Source organism: Plecotus auritus (genome assembly GCF_963455305.1).
Source record: "Plecotus auritus genome assembly, chromosome: X".
NCBI lineage: Eukaryota > Metazoa > Chordata > Mammalia > Chiroptera > Vespertilionidae > Plecotus > Plecotus auritus.
The window spans coordinates 139,446,325-139,466,645 of record NC_137784.1 but is presented as its reverse complement, the minus strand read 5'-3'; the positions used below and the strand labels follow the sequence as shown (position 1 = coordinate 139,466,645).

The 20,321-nt window shown below is 39.7% G+C and overlaps 1 protein-coding gene across 1 annotated transcript; it reads right to left on the bottom strand.

The window, feature by feature from the left end:
- Positions 1-830: 830 nt before the first annotated feature.
- On the bottom strand, positions 831-18,446 carry LOC308239819 (uncharacterized protein). The gene is made up of 5 exons (XM_080652676.1): positions 17,897-18,446; positions 16,592-16,641; positions 10,256-10,382; positions 9,846-9,941; positions 831-3,741 (listed from the first exon to the last, which is right to left on the bottom strand). The coding sequence occupies exons 2-5, from the start codon at positions 16,604-16,606 to the stop codon at positions 2,108-2,110; spliced, it is 1,872 nt and encodes a 623-aa protein (XP_080508802.1). The 5' UTR covers positions 16,607-16,641; positions 17,897-18,446; the 3' UTR covers positions 831-2,107.
- Positions 18,447-20,321: the final 1,875 nt, after the last annotated feature.

Below are 20,321 nucleotides of genomic sequence, written 5' to 3'. Positions count from 1 at the left end.
TGAGTACACAAAACGGAGTTTATCCTTGTATTATAGTGTTTTCCATACAAACAACTGTAAACCTACTTTTGCCTCACCCTGCATGACATGTCTGACTTAACATCGCTCATAAAAAAAGTGAACCCATGGCTTATTTTCTTACAGAATAATTTAAGGAATAAACAAAGCTTAGGAGGGCACAGTAAGGGTCTCAGGTCCCACCTGTTTTGTTAAATCCAAACATTGACCAGGCCTAGGTTTTAGATAGCTTGGGTTGCCCAATTCCACCTCAGAAGTATCAGAGCCACAAAGACTGTCATGCACAAAGTGGGACTTCTTATTCTGGAGCAGATGTGCTATTACACAGTCTTTGTCCATGCCCATTCAGACCAAGGCTCTCAATCTGTCCCTCACCTTGGAAAATGCAGTCACTAGCAGTAGTGTGACCTGAGGGGCGAGCACTCAACTTCTCTGTAGATTTATGTTTTATATCTCTTGTTAAAAGCATGTGTGTGTGTGCTTTTAACACACACACACGAAGTAATTAAAAACCATTTTGTTAAGATGTGGAAAGCCATTGACAGGCTTTAGTACAGGATACTGTGTATACTAAATAAGAAATGTGTACCAGTCTCAATTATTTTAGGTTTACAGAGTGTGGTCCCAGCTGATCTGAGAATCACTTTATTTGCACTTCCGATTGGACAGCTATTGTTCTGATTATTCAATTTATTCACTCTAAAAAATTAAAACTCCACAATGAGCATATCTCTATTAAATGTTATGAAATCCTGTATCTAGAATCTGACTTCATTATAATAGTAATAGAACAAACTATGCTTTTTTAAAGTTTTATTTATTGAGTGAAAAAGTAGTACTTCCACACAGTACAATTTTCAAAAGTTATGAAAGGATATACTGTTGTCTCCCTAACAATTCCATCCCCACAGCTACCCACTTCCCCTTCTCTTTCCCAGAGGTAATCATGGGTACCAGCTTCTTGTGTTATCTTTCCAGAGACAGTTTATCCATATACACTCAATACCTAGCATATGTTCTCCTTTTTATATATAAATGGTAGCACATTATACTCACTATTCTGCACCTTGCTTTCTCCACCTAATGTACATTGGAGAGCATCCCACATCACTTCATAAATGGTGTCCAAGTTCTCTTTATATATTTTATTCATTTTTTTCTACCTAGGAGTTTGCTGAATCAACATACCAGGATTTCAGGAACCAGACCCCTGGTGTTGTCATATCTACAGCTTCCAACCTTTTGTTTTCACAACAGTACATCAGTGAATACCTCTGTGCGTTCATCGTTTTGTACTAGTATATGCATGAGTATATACATTCCTAGAAGTGGAATTGCTGGAAAAGCCATGTACATTTGTGGTTTTGGTTACTTTGGAATCATTCCTCTTTAAATAAGAGTTTTTCCTGGACATGGTGTTTACTGGAGGTTCATGTGGAAAAAGAAACCAGGGCCACATTTCAGGCAGATAAGAGGTTCTCTTGCAACTGGGATTTTTTTCCATTTGATAAGTTCTTTCAGACTTGGCTTCTCTGGAGTCAGTAAATAGGGGAAGCTGTAGGGTTCGTCACAAGAAACACTGCCTTCTCTTGCCCCAGCCCCCACCAATTGCTCCTCTGATTAGTACGGACTAGTTTCTGCTAAGTATGACTTGTCTGAGCAATTCCTTGTCAAGGCCCCTGCCTATCTCTCCTCAGATGCCAAATGGATCTAGGAAACATCCGACCTCCCACCTACCCATGCTCTGGGTTACTCCTGTTATGCTTGTATATGAACCTCTGCTAAGTGTCCTTACCAGTACTGTCTCACATCTGCAACCTTGAGCATCCTCTGTCCTCAGAGATCTCCCACATCTGCCCGTAGCAACCCTCTCGGGGTTTTAGCTATCTCCTAATTTTGTCAGATACAGAGATTACACTTCTGTTTCTTTGCCTCCCTGTAGCTTTTGGGTAAAGACTGAGATGAAAAGAAGAAAAAAAAAAGGCTGACTTTATCCCTATATTTAAACCAGAAGTCAGAACATACTTAAAAAACATTAACTAACAAAACGTTTCTTCAGGGAACATAACAGACACTACTGATTTATTTTCTAATGTGTAATGAGCTTTGACTTCCGGGTGTAGCCTTTCCCATGGACTTTCTTTTCTGTATGTGTTCTCTGATGTACAATAAGGTTTGATTTTTGGGTAAAGGCTTTCCCACATTCTGTACACTTATAGGGTTTCTCTCCAGTGTGAGTTCTTTGGTGTACAGTGAATGTTGATTTTTCTCTAAAGGCTTTGCCACACTCAGTGCATGCATAGGGTTTCTCTCCTGTGTGTGTTCGCTGATGTATTATGAGCTGTGACTTCTGGCTAAAAGCTTTCCAACATACAGGACATTCATAGGGTTTCTCTCCTGTGTGAATTCTCTGATGTATAATAAGCTTTGACTTTTCTCTGAAGGCTTTTCCACATTCATTACACTTATAGGGTTTTTCTTCTGTATGAGTTCTTTGATGTATAATGAGATATGATTTCTGAGAAAATGCTTTTTCACATTCATTGCATTCATACGGCTTCTCTCCTGTATGACCTCTCTGGTGTAGCATGAGATAGGATTTCTGGGAGAATGCTTTCTCACATTCATTACATTCAAAGGGTTTCTCTCCAGAATGGGTTCTTTGATGTACCCCAAGGTTTGACTTCTGGGTGAAGGTTTTCCCACACACATCACATTCATAAGGTTTCTCTCCTGTATGAGTTCTCTGATGCACAATGAGAGTTGACTTCTCATTGAAAGACTTCCCACATTCAGTACATTTATGAGGTTTCTCTCCCGTATGAGTTCTTTGATGTATAATAAGAGTTGACTTATCACTGAAAGTTTTCTTACACTCATTACATTCATGGGGTTTCTTTCCTGTATGAGTACTATGGTGTATAATTAGATCAAGCTTCTGTATGAAAGATTCCCCACATTTAGTGCATTCATAAGTTTTCTCTCCTGTGTGGGTTTTCTGGTGGACAATGAGATTTGACTTTTGAGTGAAGGCTTTTCCACATTCATTACATTCATAGGGTTTCTCTCCTGTATGAGTCCTATAATGTATGATGACAGTTGACTTTTCTCTGAAGGCTTTTCCACATTCTGGACACTCAAAGGGTCGCTCTCCTGTATGAGTTCTCAAGTGTATAATGAGCTGAGATTTTTGACTAAAGGCTTTTCCACATTCAGTACATCCAAAGGGTTTCTCTCCCGTATGAGTTCTCCAATGCACAATGAGGTGTGACTTCTTGCTGAAGGTTTTCCTACATGCACTACACTCAAAGGGTTTCTCTCCATTTTTAATTCTCTGATGTAGACTAAGACCTTTCTTTCGCCTCAGGGTCTTCCCACACTCTTTATATCCATAAGTTTTCACTCCAGGAGTTGTTTTCTCATATTCAGTATGGAATAATAATTTTGCACTTCCATTATCATGTCTCTTTCCTACAGAGCTTCTACTATATAAGTCTAAATTATCTAATATATTATTTCCAAATGACTCATGTTTATGGGGTCTTTGTATTGAAGCAACAAGGTTTGTACTCATATAAACTGTGTTTCCAAATTCAGTATAGTCATGGTCATTCTTCGTGGTAATTGTTTCCTTGTCAGGGAACCCAACTTGCATCAACAAACATTTATCTTCATCATCCTGGTTCTGCCTCTCAATTTGTTCATGAACTTGGAAGGTTTCTTCTAGAAAGAAATAGAATAAACTATTTTTATACTTTGATATTATAGAATGGACCTTCTTTATAAATTCCCTGCTATATGAAAGCTGATACTGTTATCTCATTTTATCAGAGTTCCTGTAGAGAGAAACTTGACCATCAAATCCTGTTCTTTTACTAAACTCCCACCTACTAGCTTTTTTGTTACTGAGAACACTCTTGCCTTGACACCTAAGTCTTTATCACTACATTTACATCATCTCTTATTTCCATCCATTTTGTTGACCTTATCACCCTTGATCTTCATTTACCATATGAACTCTTAACTCTACCTGATTTACACTATTTATAAAAACCCCAAATTCATTATTAGAAAATGAAAGATTTAGAATAATTAGCCTTACAAAAGCAAAGAAAAACCCGAAAATCACTGCCCAGTCTGGATTCACCTTTGTATCTATCTAAGCCTGCATTCAGTTCTTCAACACTACCAACTACTCATATCTATACTATTTCTACTAAAAGCTATGCCTATTATTAACTCCAAACCCTTCCTCATGTTCCATCACCCACAAAGCCTAATCCTCTATACTTTTCTATAGTCAGAATCTAGATAACTTTCAAGAAGTTCAGTCTTTTCAAAACTTACCTCTATAACTAATTTTTATTAACTTCTAAAGTAGTTTCTCATCTGTATGTACCACTCAGACAGTTAAAATTGCAAAGCCTTGTCTTTAATATACCATATTTCATCAGTCACAAGATGAATATCATTCCACATTTTAACATTTCTGAATCCAGAATCACCTTACAATCAATGACATGTCAAAAATTAATTGGTGGCAATTTTTCTTTCGTAGTGATATGTCTTAAAATCCAATGGTATCTTGAAGTCAATAAAATATGGTAAATACTTTTTACACATATACTTAATTTTTTTTTCATTTTTGAAGTTTACTTTTGAAGTTTTTCCTAAAATTTTATATGAAAAATTTCAAACATACAGAGAAGTTGAAAGAAGAGTATTAATAACTAAACTACTCATATAACCACTTAAATTTAATAAGGATAACATTTATAATAGTAATACTGAATTTTAAAATGAATCATGCAGCAGTGGTTTCTCTTCCTATGACATCCTTTCTTGGGATTTCAAAGCACTAGTTCTTAACTAGGAGTGAACAATAGAGTCACAGAAAAAGCTTTTACAAAATACATCTGATGGGACCAAAGTTCCACCAAGTATCTACTGAATAGGACTCCTTACATGGTAAGAAGAAGCATAGCACATGTGGCCAGGGTCATGGGCTCTCTAGCCCAGGATCAAAGCCTGCCTTAGCCTTTCACCTGTTTTGTGAACTTAGGCAAGTTATCTATTTGTGTCTTACTTTCCCACCTAGAAAACAGGAATTATAACAGTGCCCACCCAAATGTTTATTGATATAATTAAATTACTTAGTATAAATAGCACATAAAAGTGCTTTCAAGTGTTTACTAGAACAATGAATATACTACTACTACAACTACTACTACTATTATTACTAAGAGCCACTATATTACTATTGAAAATAAGGAATATCTCAATGTATTTCACATGTTCTTGAATACCAAGTGAAAACACAGTTAATTAAACTGTGCAGAGTAGGCTAACATCTTTCTGAAGAAGGAAAAATATATAAATACATATTTATATAGGGTCCTGTGAAAAACAATGGAAAGATACACTTTCAAATTTTAATAAATGGTTACATCTGATGCTAGTGTTAACCTATAGGGAGAAGGAAAGAAGAGAGTGGGATGGAGAAGGGAAAGAAGCTGGACTTCTTGGAAAATACCTGTTCTCTAGATTTGACTTTGGAACCAAACAAATACTTGTGTTAAAAAGAAACAACAGATCCAAAATGGAGTCACTTGTAGTAAGCCCCACCAAGGCTTAATAATTGCAGTCTCAGTCTCTCCCAGGACTGGAATTTTAAAACCACTCTAGAATTTCCTAATCAACACTAATGAGGTAATCTGCCTAGTAAGATCCCCTCCCCTTAAGGCAGTGGTTCTCAACCTTTCTAATGCCACAACCCTTTAATACAGTTCCTCATGTTGTGGTGACCCCCAAGCATAAAATTATTTTCGTTGCTACTTCATAACTGTAATTTTGCTACTGTTATGAATCGTAATGTAAATATCTGTGTTTTCCGATGGTCTTAGGCTCTACAGCTGCGGTTCTCAGGTCGCGACACACAGGTTGAGAACCGCTAGCAGGGTCGCCTAAGACCATCGGAAAACAGATATTTACATTACGATTCATAACAGTAGCAAAATTACAGTTATGAAGTAGCAACGAAAATAATTTTATGCTTGGGGGTCACCACAACATGAGGAACTGTATTAAAGGGTCGCGGCATTAGAAAGGTTGAGAACCACTGCCTTAAGGGAACGTGACCTGACTGTGCCTGAAAAAATACACTCTTTTAAACCTCCTTGTCCCACTCTCCTTCTACCTATAAAAACCTATACCATGTTGTACAACTCCTTGAAGCTCCCTTCTATTTGCTAGATGGAATGCTCTCTGATTCACGACTTGTTTAATACTGTCAATTACATCTTCAAAGTTACTTGCTTGAATTTTTGTTCCTTAACATTTGCAAATTTTATATAATCAGACAACAAAATTCAATAGAAAAGGATTTCCTAATATCCTCTCATCTATATTTCCTAACGACCATGCTGAAAAGTCTTGGTTCTCAATGGCACCAACATGATTACTTCAACTGATTCAACCCTCTATACACATTCAGCAGTATCAGAATAATACTAACAATACTACTGTAAAAAAAATAAGTGGAGCCACTTTAAAATGGAATTGGAGCTGCTGTCCTAGAGGAACTGCCTTGCATGTTACTACTCAAACCTTTGGATGTTAAAAAACAGGGCAAAAAAACACACCTTTGGATTGGGCCTAAGGCAACACTATATTTCAAACAACTTCTTGGAAAGATAATAAAAAAGCAGATATTATAATTATGGAACTGATAACTACCAAACTACTGGACTGAAAATTAAAAACATTGTTTAGAAATAGCATCACTATGTTAGCTTATCTACACCTATAGAAATTACTGCTTTCTACTGATATAACGGTTTCCCTTCCCTTTTTCATTACTATCCCTTGTCTTTATCTCCTAATCAGAACACTATTTGGGTTTCTGCTTGAATCAATGCTTCCCGAATAACTATTCTTCTTTTTAAAAACTTTAAAATTTATTTTTCCATTACAGTTTACATTCAATATTATTTTGTATTAGTTTCAGATGTAGAGGATAATGGTTATACAATCATATACTTTACAAAGTGTTCCCTTCCATATTTCCAGTACCCACCTGGCACCATACATAGTTATTCCAATATTATTGATTATATTCCCTACTAGAGGCCCGGTGCATGAAATATGTGCACGGGGGTGTGTGTCCCTCAGCCCAGCCTGCACCCTCTCCAATCTGGGACCCTCGAGGGATGTCCGACTGCCCGTTTAGGCCCGATCCTACTTGGATCGGGCCTAAACGGGCAGTCGGACATCCCTCTCACAATCCAGGACTGCTGGCTCCCAACTGCTCACCTGCCTGCCTTCCTGATTGTCCCTAACCGCTTCTGCCTGCCAGCCTGATCACCCCCTAACCACTCCCCTGCCAGCCTGATTGATGCCTAACTGCTCCCCTGCCAGCCTGTTTGCCTCTATCTGTCCTCCCCTGCAGGCCTGGTCACCCATAACTGCCCTCCCCTGCAGGCCTGGTCCCCCCCAACTGCTCTCCCCTGCAGGCCTGGGTTCCCTCTAACTGCCCTTCCCTGCAGGCCTGGTCACCCCCAACTTCCCTCCTCTGCCAGCCTGGTCACCCCTAACTTCCCTCCCCTGCAGGCTTGATCGCCCCCAACTGCCCTCCCTTGCAGGCCTGGTCATTCCCACCTGCCCTCCCCTGCTGGCCATCTAGTGGCGGCCATCTTGTGTCCACATGGGGACAGCCATCTTTGACCACATTGGGGCAGCCATCTTATGTGTTGGAGTGATGGTCAATTTGCATATTAATCTTTTATTAGATAGGATACTGTACTTTACATTCCCATGACTATTTTGTAACTACCAATTTGTACTGAATAGCTATTTTTTTATCTCAAATAAATGATGTTGCCTCTCCCTTTAGCCTTTTATTTTTAGGTTAACACTATCACTAGATGTAATATTAATAAATTAAAAATGTTTACGTCCAGAATTTGATTTGGAAATACCAACTTGAATATATGATGTATTTTCTCTTAAAAATATTTTTTACATAGTTCCTAAGGTTTAGAAACCATTCCCTAACATCTAAATTGTGGTCTCAAAACATTTACCGTGAAAAAGAAATGGGGGCTTCACAGGAGAAGTGTCTGATTTCAGGTCAGAGGAAGGATATATATAAAATGATCCTGGAACATCTTGTAACATCAGAAAGCAAGGAATCTACCAAAGACTCAGAAGCCAACTTGAAGGAGTTTCCATTGGCCAATTAATTAATGGAGATGGGGTAAGGGAACGTTCTTTACAGAAGAGTGCCAACATACAAATATAGAAGGAATGATAGAAAAGTCATCATTTTTCAACCATCTCAGTAATAATTGATTTAGGCAAGAATCATCAGGGAATTCTAAAACCACTGAATAAAAAAATTTTGAGGAACAGGATATTTACACAGTTTGGCAGTTCCACAAAAGTTAAACACACAGTTATCACACTGTTCAACAACCCCACTCCTATGTATGTACTCCAAAGAAATGAAAACATATATCACCACCAAAACTTCTACATTAATGTTCATAGAACCATTAAAGTGGAAACAACCTAAATGTCCCAACAAATGAAAAACAAAATGTGGTATATCCATATCCATATAATGGAATATCATTCTGCCATAAATGAAGTATAGACACATGCTACAATATGGATGGACAACCCCTGAAAACATGCCAAGAAGTGAAAGAAACCAGACATAAAAGGCCATATTTTATATGGTTCCATTTATATGAAATGTCCAGAATAGGCAAAACCATAGACAGAAAGTAGATTAGTAGTTGCCAGGGGATGGGCAGGGAATGGAGAGGGACTAACAAGAGATAAGGGTTTCTTTTTGGGGGTGATTATAATGTTCTAAAAGTGGTGGTTGCAGCTCTGGCCCACGTGGCTCAATTGGTTGGGTGTTGTCCCGTACACCAAAAGGTCGCTAGTTCGATTCCAGATTAGGGTACATGCCTGGGTTTCCAGTGGGGACGTGCAGGAGTTGGTGTCTCTCTCTCTCTCTCTCTCTCAAAAATAAATAAATAAAATAAAATAAAAGTGATGGTTGCAGAACTCTGTGAATGTACTAAAAAGTTACTGAATTTGTGCACCTCAGAGTGAATTTTATGGTATGTGAATTATATCTCAATAAATTTCTTTTTAAAAAGAGATAATTAAGCCCTAGCTGGTTTGGCTCAGTGGATAGAGCTCCGGCCTTAGGACTAAAGGGTCCTGGGTTCAATTCTGGTCAAGGGCACATGCCCAGGTTGCAGGCTCAATCCCCAGTGGCGGGGGGGTGTACAGGCAGCTGATCCATAATTCTCTCTCATCATGGATGCTTCTATCTCTCTCTCCCTCTCCCTTCCTCTCTGAAATCAATAAAAATATTTTTAAAAGAGATAATCTAGATGTTTTAGGATAATAAATCTGATAGGTATATCTAAGCTTAATGGAATCAGATAATTCAATCTGAAATTGCAGCACTAGCCTAGGCCTGTGACTAATGTGGGCCTGTCTTTAGATAAGACAGTGAGAAATGGGGATGGTAGAAGTGCAGAGCAGGAGATTGGCATATACAAGACATATATGGGGAAAGGAGCTGTACAGAAACTTGTGGGTGAGCACCAACTTGAGAGTGGTCTGGTGGGTGTGGGACAGAGGAGTGATATCAGTCTTATGTCTGTGGTGTTCATATCCCTGTCCTCAAACAACAACAAAGGGCCACAACCTTTCCCCAGATATCCCTGAAAGCCCTTTCAGAGGTCCTCAGCCCTGACTGACAAGCTAGACCTCCTGTCCCCATAGCCTGGGTCAATCCAACTTACCTGGAAAGCTCCAAATTGGGATTTTTCCTTCTGCCAGGCATGGCTCTTCTACCTCCAAATTGAGGATGAGATCTGGTTTAGTAGCCTGCTGTCCTGCTAATGAGAAATGACAACAACACCTCCTTGGTCTTCAGAGCCTCTGAGAAAGAGGAAGGTGAAGTTTGGGGCAGCACAAGGGACCTATAGCTTGACACAATGGTTAAGTTAAATCATTTCACCTGGGTTTTGAGTTCACAAATACCTTGTCAGGAGAGCAAAGAGAGAAAAAGGTACTCTGATCCCTGGGATTCAGTGTCAAACTCTTCAAACAGTTCAGAGACTTTGCAAGTTCCCAACATTGAGAAAATAAATATCCTTTATTAGACACAATAATCATAAACGGCAAAATTACCCAAGGAAGTCATTCTTACCCACAGAGACCAGGTTGCTGTAGGTCTCCAGCATCACATCCCTGTACAGGATCCTCTGTGGAGAATTCAGATACTGCCACTCCTCCTGAGTGAAATCCACAGCCACATCCTCAAATGTCAGGAGTCCCTATAATTGCACATTCATTTTATTCTGAAATGCTGATCACTGGGTGATGAGGATAGAATTTAGGGAAACTTCTGTTTGGGTTCCCAGTTCATGATGATGACTTAATACAGGATGCCTACTTCATATCAAGTTAGTGACCTACTTTGTGGGAAAATCACAAATCAGTAGAAAAAAATATTCCATTAAATAATAGAACATGTAATACAATGTGGTATTAGCATAAGGCTAGACAAATAGTCCAGTAGAACTAAAAAGATAATCCAAATATGTATGGACACCTGAGTTATGACACAGTTGCACCTGTAAAACAGTGGGAAGAGAGGATGATCTTTTCAAATAAATGTGGATGGGTTACTGGATATCTATATGAGGGGAAAAGACATTTAACCCCTAACAGTCACCATACACAAAAATCAATTACAGGTAAATTATAAATGTAATATGAAAGGTAACACAATAACGTGTCTAGAAAATAATATAGGAAAATGTTTTCACAGTCTTGGGATAGGGAAAGAATTCTAAAATAAGGCATGAAAAGCACTCTTCTTAAAGGAAAACAGTTATAAATGTTATAAGATTAAAAGTACAACAGTAAAAAAGGAAGCTATAGATGGGGAAATTATCTGCAATATTCACAAGTAATAAAGGTATCTTATCTGGAACGTAACCTCTACAAATCAGTAAGAATCATACAAGCAACACAAAAAGAGACAAGAGATGTGAATAGGCACTTCACTAAAAAGAAAAACCAAATGACCTATGAACATGAGAAAATGTACTTGACCTCATTAGCACTCAGGGAACCAATGAAATGTACTCAATCCCATGAGCACTCACGTAAATGAAAATTTAGGCCACAGTGAGACACCACTATGCACACTCCAGAAAGGTTACAATTAAGCAGACTAAAATACCGTAATATTGTTTTGATATGGGAACTTTCACACACTGTTAGTAGGAATGTAAACTGGTATAATTGCTTGGGGCAACAGTTAGCCATTATTTACTCAAGGTAACTATTTGCATACACTATGATCCAGTAATTCTACTCAAAGGTACATACCTTAGAGAAAATCATGCACATGTGCTCTAGAAAATAAGTACAGAGATGTTCACTGCAGCACTATTTCTAATACTTAATTGAGGAGAAAAAATGTCCCTCAACAATACAATAGGTAAATTGTGGCCCAGTCTTTCAGTGAAATACTGTATGGTAATGAAAATAATGGATTACAACTGTATATCCAACATAGATAAATCTCACAGATATACTGCTGAGTAAAAGAATTCAGACACAAAAGAGTATATACTGCATAATTCTATCCTATATAATAAAAACCTACTATGCTAAGCGTTAGACCATTTAACCAGTCACTATGACGTGCACTGACCACCAGGGGGCAGACGCTCCAACCGGTAGGTTAGCTTGCTGCTGGGGTCCGGCCCATCAGGACTGGGCAAGACGGGCCGGACACACCCTGGAGCCCTCCTGCGGTCCCTCCCTGGCCGGCCAACCTCCTGTGGTCCCTCCCCAGCCCTAATCATGCACCAGTGGGGTCCCTTGGCCTGGCCTGCACCCTCTCACAATCAGTTTATATGTAGTAAGAGAACAGGTAAGGCCAATCCATGATGTAGAACTCAGGCGAGAGATTACCTTTGGGAGTGGTATTGATTGGGAGAGGGCATAAGTGGGGATTCAGAAGTCCTAATTATGTTTTAATCTTGACCAATGGGATGGTTACACAGTGTGTTCACTTTACAATAATCCATCAAGCTGGAGACTTATAAACTATACTTCATGTATGTTATAATCAAACTAGAGGCCCGATGCACAAAATTCGTGCAAGGGGCTAGGCCAGGGGTGGGCAAACTTTTTGACTCGAGGGCCACAATGGGTTCTTAAACTGGACCGGAGGGCCGGAACAAAAGCATGGATGGAGTGTTTGTGTGAACTAATATAAATTCAAAGTAAAGGAGCGGAGGGGAGAGCAAGAGAACCGGATAGAACAGCCGGATCCGGCCCGCGGGCCGTAGTTTGCCCACGGCTGGGCTAGGCCCTTGCAGCCATGGCAGCCTGCCTTGGCCCTCGCAGCCCCGGCTTCGTCCAGAAGGTTGTTTGGCTGTCCGGTCTAATTAGCATATTACACTTTTATTATTATAGGTGTATTTTATATCTTCATACTTAAAAAATATTTCCAACAAAATTATAAAGGCAATTGAACAGAAAATGGGGGTTCCCACTTCAACAAGTGGTATTAGAACAATTGGATATCCATGTGCAAAAATATAATTCACCATTTAGGTAGACCTAAGGAGAAAATTTGTATGATTAACAGAATTAACATAAGAAATGCTGATACAAAAATATTGAAACAGAATTCAATACCCAATCCTGATTTAAGATTACAATTGATGGTAATTTCCTTAAAATAACCAAAGGTAAACAGACAGACAGACAGCTATATAAACGAGGGAGGAAATGAGGGAGAGAGGGTGGAGGGAGGGAGGTGTTCACACAAAAACTTGTTATGACTGTTTAAAGCAGCTCTACTAATAATTGCCAAAACTGGGAATAATTCAAATGTCTTTCAACAGGAGAATGGATCAATAAGCTGCGGTACATCTATAGTGTAGAATACCACTCAGCAATAAAAAGGAAAGAACTACTGACACACTCACAACATGGCTGAATCTCCAGGGAATTATACTAAGTGGAAAAAAAAACCTCCAATTTCAAAAGGTCACATACCATATGATTCAACTTATATCATTTCTTGAAATGACAAAATTCTAGAAATGGAGATCAGTAATTGCTAGTCTAGGAATGGTATAAAGAGGTGGATGTGGCTCTAAAAGGGCAACACAAGGGATCCTTGCATTGATGGAACTGTGTTTTGACCATATCAATATCAATCTCCTGGTTGTGACATTGTATCATAGTTTTGTGAGATGTTAACATTGGGAGAAACTGGGTAAAGGATACACAGGATTTCTCTGTATTATTTTTACAATTGCATGTCAATCATTTATCTCAAAATACAGTTTAAGTTTTTTTTAAAGTTTATATACCATATTATTCCATTTACATGACATTCTTAAAAAGATAAAACTATAGTGACATAGAACAGATCTGTGGTTGCCTGAGGTTACAGGTGGGGTAGCATGAGACAGTTTTTTGGCATGATGAAACTATTCTATACCCTACAGATTAGTTATACAAATTTATAAATGTGTTAACATTGATTGGACTGGACAACAACAAAATCAATTTTATTGTACACTAAATTAAAAATAAAGATTTTTATTGAATTTACTGGGGTTACATCGGTTAATAAAATTACATGTTTCCCCTAAAGACTCCATCAAAAAATTATTAGACTTAATAAATGAATTCGGCAATGTAGCAGGATACAAAATTAATGCCAAGAAATCTATGGCATTTCTATACACCAATAGTGAACTTACAGAAAGAGAGACTAAAAGAACAATACCATTTAACATCGCACCAAAAAAATTAAGATACCTAGGAATAAACTTAACTAAAGAGGAAAAAGACCTATACGCGGAAAACTACAGGACACTGAAAAAAGAGACAGGAAGACATGAACAGAACATACCGTGTTCATGGATTGGTAGAATCAATATTATTAAAATGTTCATACTACCCAAAGCAATCTATAGATTCAATGCAATCCCCATTAAAATGCCAATAGCGTACTTCAAAGACCTAGAACAAACTCTACAAAAATTCATCTGAAATAAAAAAAAGACCCCGAATAGCTGCAGCAAACCTGAGAAAGAAGAACAAAGTAGGTAGGATCTCAATACCAGATATTAAGCTGTATTACAAAGCCACTGTTCTTAAAACTGCCTGGTACTGGCACAAGAACAGACATATAGATCAATGGAATAGAATAGAGAACCCAGAAATCAACCCAAACCACTATGTTCAATTAATATTTGAGAAAGGAGGCATGAACATACAATGGAGTCACGACAGTCTCTTCAATAAATGGTGTTGGGAAAATTGGACAGATACATGCAAAAAAATGAAACTAGACCACCAACTTACACCATACACAAAAATAAACTCAAAATGGATCAAGGACTTAAACATAAGACAGGAAACCATAAAAATACTAGAGGAATCCACAGGCAGCAAAATCTCAGACATATGCCGAAGCAATATCTTCACCGATACAGCTCCTAGGGCAATGGAAACTAAAGAGAAAATAAACAAACGGGACTACATCAAAATAAAAAGCTTCTGCACAGCAAAAGAAACCATCAACAAAACAACAAGAAGGCCCACTGCATGGGAGAACATATTTGCCAATGTTATCACTGATAAGGGTTTAATCTCCAACATTTACAGGGAACTCATACAACTTAACAAAAGGAAGATAAACAACCCAATCAAAAAATAAGCAACAGACCTAAATAGATACTTTTTGAAAAAAGACAGAAGGAAGACCAAGAGACATATGAAAACATGCTCGAAGTCATTAATTATCCGAGAGATGCAAATCAAAACAACAATGTGGTACCATCTCACACCTGTCAGAATGGCTATCATCAACAAATCAACAAACGACAAGTGCTGGCGAGGATGCAGAGAAAAAGGAACTCTCTTGCACTGCTGGTGGGAATACAGACTGGTACAGCCACTGTGGAGAACAGTATGGAGTTTCCTCAAAAAACTAAAAATGGATCTCCCATTTGACCCAGTGTTCCCACTTCTAGAATATATCCTAAGAAACTAGAAACACCAATCAGAAAGGATATATGCATCCCTATGTGCATAGCAGTACAATTTACAATAGCTAAGATTTGGAAACAGCCTAAGTGCCCATCCGCAGATGAGTGGATTAGAAAACTGTGGTACATCTACACAATGGAATACTACACTGTGGTAAAAAAGAAGGAATTCTTACCATTTGCAACAGCATGGATGGAACTGGAGAGCATTATGCTAAGTGAAATAAGCCAGTCAGAGAAAGATAAATATCACATGATCTCACTCATTTGTGGAATATAATGAACAACATAAACTGATGAACAAAAACAGATCCAGAGACAGGAAAGCATCGATCAGACTGTCAAACCTCAGAGGGAAGGTAGGGGAGGGTGGGGGTAAGGGGGAGAGAGCAACCAAAGGACTTATATGCATGCATATAAGCCTAACCAATGGACACAGACACCAGGGGGATGAGGGCATGAGTGGGGGGTTGGGGGGCAATGGGGAGATAGGACACATATGTAATACCTTAATAAAAAAATAAAATGGTAAAATAAATAAATAAAATTATATGTTTCAAGTGTACAATTCTATAATATATCATCTGTATATTGTAGTGTGTGTTCACCACCCAAAGTCGTCTCCTTCCATCTCCATTTATCATATCTTACCCCCTTCCACTTCCCCCATTCCTCTTCCCCTCTGGTAATCACCATACTGTTGTCTGTGTCTATGAGTATTTGGTTTTTTGGTGTGTTTTTTTGCTTAATCCCTTCACCTTTTTCTCCCATCCCCCAATCTCTCTCCCCCTCTGACAGCTGTCAGTCTGTTCACTATATCCATGAGTGTTTCTATTTTGTTTGTTTAAAAAATAAATTAAAGTGAAAGGGAAAAGGTGATGGACTATGGGTATCTATAGGACTTTGTCTCTTAGCCAAATGAGAATCAAAATTCCAACTGAGAAAATTACTTCAGGAAAAAATTTGAAAGACAAGCAGTTCCCTAAGATATTTCATTTCCAAATTACATTTTGACATTAGGTCTCCACCTCACTGAGGAATGCTATAGAAATATCCGTAGGAACCAGGGACTGCATTTTTCACCAGGCTATGGTAGAAGACAATTCCAACTTCCACAGGAAGACCCAGCAAAGAAACATCTTGAAAGGCAATTGAAGAACCTTTTCTTTCCTGAGGAATTGGTGTGCTCTCCCTATTATAAGCAAGGTGAGCCAGGTTCCTGGTTGTATTTCCTTCCCTCTGGCTGCCAGAGGCTCAAAGAGAAATTTGCTACTCAGCATTAGTATCTGTTACACCCTAAGTCATCCACATGTCTACATGGGCCTTGCTGCTGCTGCTCATTTTCCCTGATTCTAATGCTTATTTACAAATAATTTCCTACTTTATGTCAGAGATTCCTACATAGCTCATCACATCTATGATAAACAGAAGAAGGAACAAACAAGTCTTACCTGGGCTTCCGCCATGTCCTGCTCTTCTTGGGAAAAGGCAGATGTGTGAGCTGGAAGAGTGGAGAAGTGTAGAGCATATGAGAGACTACACCAGGCTTCCAGTGCCCAGAATTATCTGCTTGAAATCCCCTCACACCAGACAGACATGAGGCTGCTCTGTGGAAGTTTGGGCAACCATGTGGTTTTACAAACCACCTGTATATTCTTGCCTCTTTTCCTTCCTCATATTAATATTTAACACAAAAGGTTTTTTTCTATGTATACTTATGTACTGACCCAGAAATTGTATTTCTAGGTATTTTCCTTAATGAAATAATGTATCATAATTTTTCATCTCAGCATTGACTTTAACACTGCCGAATTTAAGCTATCTTATATGACCCATAATATGGAATTGTTAAGAAAATACAAGAGATGAAATGCTATGTAGCTATTAAAAATAATGTTGTATGGAACTGTACATTTATTATCTGTGTACTTTTTATTGAGGTAACATTGGTTAATTACATTATATAAGTTTCAGGTGTGCAACATTATAATTTGACAACTGTATATAATACATAGCGTCCATCCATCTGTTTACTTTCCTGTACATATATCTAAATTAAGTTCTTTAAATGTTATAGAATAAATATTTAAGCTGAATCACAGTAAACTTCTAAATAAGAAAAAGTAGGTTATAAAACTGCAGGAACTCATTTTAAAACTGTACGTTAAATGTTTTAAAATACATACTCCTGCAGGGCTGTTGTGGCTCAGTGATTAAACATCGACCTATGAACCAGGAGGTCATGGTTTGATTCCCAGTCAGGGCACATGCCCAGGTTGCAGGTTCAATCCTCAGTGGGGGGCATGCAGAAGACAGCTGATCAATGATTCTTTCTCATCATTGATGTTTCTATTTCTGTCTCCCTCTCCTTTCCTCTCTGAAATCGATAAAAATATTTATTTTAAATGCATACTCCTTAATACACACTAAAAAATGCATAAGAATGGGCACTTAAATGTAGGGGCATAAAATTAGTTCCTTTTGATTTTTTCTTCTATTTTCTAATTAATCTAGAAGTTAAATGTGTTACTTAAAAAATACATTAAATAAATATGTTATTTATCTGTTAACCGCCTAGAAAACAACTTTTTAAAACATTACCCCATGACATTAGCCCCGCCGCCCCTCCCCCCCCCCCCCCCCCCCCCCCCGCAGACCTTGCAGCCTCAGGCCTCGTCCACCCACGCCAAGCCCCAGGCTCTGAGCGGACCCTTAGGCAGGTGAGTCCTCTCAGGTGCCTTCTTCCTTCTCCTCACCTCACTGGGGCCGTCTTGCCCAGGAGCCAGAAGGAAGCCTTCGGGTGCAGAGTCACTTCAGCTGGAACATTGGCACCAGGCCCCTACCTCGGGGCTTGGGCAAGGGGACAGGGACAGAGGGAGAAACTGAGCACGCCTAAGGAGGGGCCTGAGGGGTGCTATGAACCCCTAGAGCAGATCACTGTGCTGGAAAATGTGTAAAAGTCAACGTTTAATAAGCCCCATTCAACCCTGACTAGCCCCATAACTTTGCCCACCGAAGACCCTCATTCACTGACCTCTCGGTCCTCTATCATTCACCCCACAACCCCTTACATCAAAGACCCCCACAAACACCCCTTTACTCGTCCTCCAGAACTCCCCATCACTGAGCCCATCACCCTTAAGCACTCGCCCCCTCAATCTCTGTCTTTCTCTCTCTGTTCGCTGCAGAGGAGACTGTTACAAGAACTAGCCCCAAGCAACACTTCCGCCTCGGAACTAACTCGGGCTCCCCAGCCTACAGGGCTGCAGAGCGGTGTATGTGTGTGCGCGCGCGCACGCTCAGTCTGAGCTGGAGCCTGAGTCCGCCAATAGTCAGCAAGCGGCCCCTCCCGCCGTCCAAAGCAAGCGCGCAGGCGCAGAGGGAAGATGGCCACGCTGTGACATCACTCCAAGAAGATGGCCACGCCCACCGCGTCTCCACCCCAGGAGGGTGGCCGCATTGAGCAGGTGTTTACTTTGTTCTGCGGAGGCCGCCATTCCTAAAACTTCCAAGACCAATTTTCTTATGGCAGAGAGATGAAGTACCCAGTTAACGAAAGCTCTCGCAGGCCGATTTTTGGTGTCTTGTACTTTGGAGGGCAGCATCAGGTTTGCAGGAGTCATAGAACAGTAAGACGGATGGGAAGCAGAATAGCATGGAGTGCACAAAGTCTATGAGGTATGAAAATGCCGTTGGCTCCATCCAGTGGCTAGGGCTGGGAGTTGACAGTCAAGCGTTTAAAGGCAAACCAGAAACTGAAGAATAAATAAATGGAGACGTAGGACACACACACACACCACACACACACACACACACACACACACACACACACACGGAGAAGGAACTCTTTTAAGGTTGGTGGGGGTTGATGTGCAGTGATTGCCAGCTCCAGAAATGTTCCTAAGCCAGTGATACAGCCCCTCAGCAACTGTCCTAGGTGCACATCCACAAGCTATGTGAGGCCAACTTTTCTGCTGCAGACCTAAGATCCTCCCACCCCCATTCTCTGTCCTGGACATCCTCTACCATCAATCCTTACAGGCCAGGCGAGACCTCCTCATATAGTGGCCTAAACAGCAGGTAGCTAGGTGAAGTGGTGTGGAAAGCTGACAGCTGGTCCCAGCAATAGAGTCTGCACATGTGACACTCCCACCCAAAGGCCCTCTACCTCACTGATGAGTCATCACTATAGTTGCTCTTAAGATAAATTTTATCAAAACCATGAAAGTGTTGTCAATTATGAGCAGTCATTTTGGACCATAAGGTAGAAGATGAGTTTGATGGAACAACAGCACAGAGGAGACAGTTCTTTGGTGACCTTGGAGCTGCCATGCTTGCCCTAAACTACCTCCAAGTGAAGAATCCCTTTCCAGCCTCTTGAAGTCATTAGTATTTGTGGAAGTGTTGATATGTGCAGTCAAACTGAATCAGACTTTTCTGTCTTGGTTGGTGTATCAGTAAATGGGAGATACATCATATTGGGTGGGTGATGAATTATACTGATGAATGAAGGACAAATTGGGAACAAATTTGGAGAGACAAAGAGCTATGGAATGGAGGTGAAGGAGCAGCAGAGTGGAGTGGATGTGAGTAGCAGGGCCCATAGTGAGGAAGTAACTATGTATTAACTGTGCCTTAATCTGAAATTATGGATGAGACTGAGTAAATGATGAGAAAATGAGACAGTTTAAGTGACAAAGAGTTCAAATGGGAGAAGACTGTGAGTGAATGGGGTAATGAAAGGTAGTAAATGTGAATGGAGTTGATAATGCATTAGAGTTTATATGAATACTAATAATTACAGTGTGAATGAATGATGATTTATGAGGCACAGTATGAGTAAAGAGAAGTGAATTTGGGGGGAAGGTAAGAGTGAATGGAGGCAATGTGGGGCATAAGAGGGAAGAATGGGGTGCACAAGGGGCAGAATAAGATGAATCCATGGTAGGATGTGAAGACATGAACCAGGTTGATTTTGAGTGGGGATACTATGAGGGGAAGGAGAGTGACGAAAAGTGAATGAGAGGCAGGCTGGGATTAGATAGTGGCAATGCAGGGCAGTTTTCCAGGGATGTCCAGGGATCCCAGTCTGAATCAGCCCAGATGGATGAGATGAAGTGTGCATGAATGGAGATAATGTTGAGCAGGGTGAGAGGGGATGTAAGTAAAGGTCAGAGGAAG

What these genes read in the sequence shown, in the direction of transcription:
- LOC308239819 (XM_080652676.1), bottom strand. An exon ending in CAGCAACCTGGTCTCTGTGG is followed by an intron (nt 9,942 to 10,255) that starts GTAAGAATGACT and finishes ATTTCTCATTAG; the next exon opens with CAGGACAGCAGGCTACTAAA. An exon ending in CCCAATTTGGAGCTTTCCAG is followed by an intron (nt 3,742 to 9,845) that starts GTAAGTTGGATT and finishes ATTTCTTTCTAG; the next exon opens with AAGAAACCTTCCAAGTTCAT.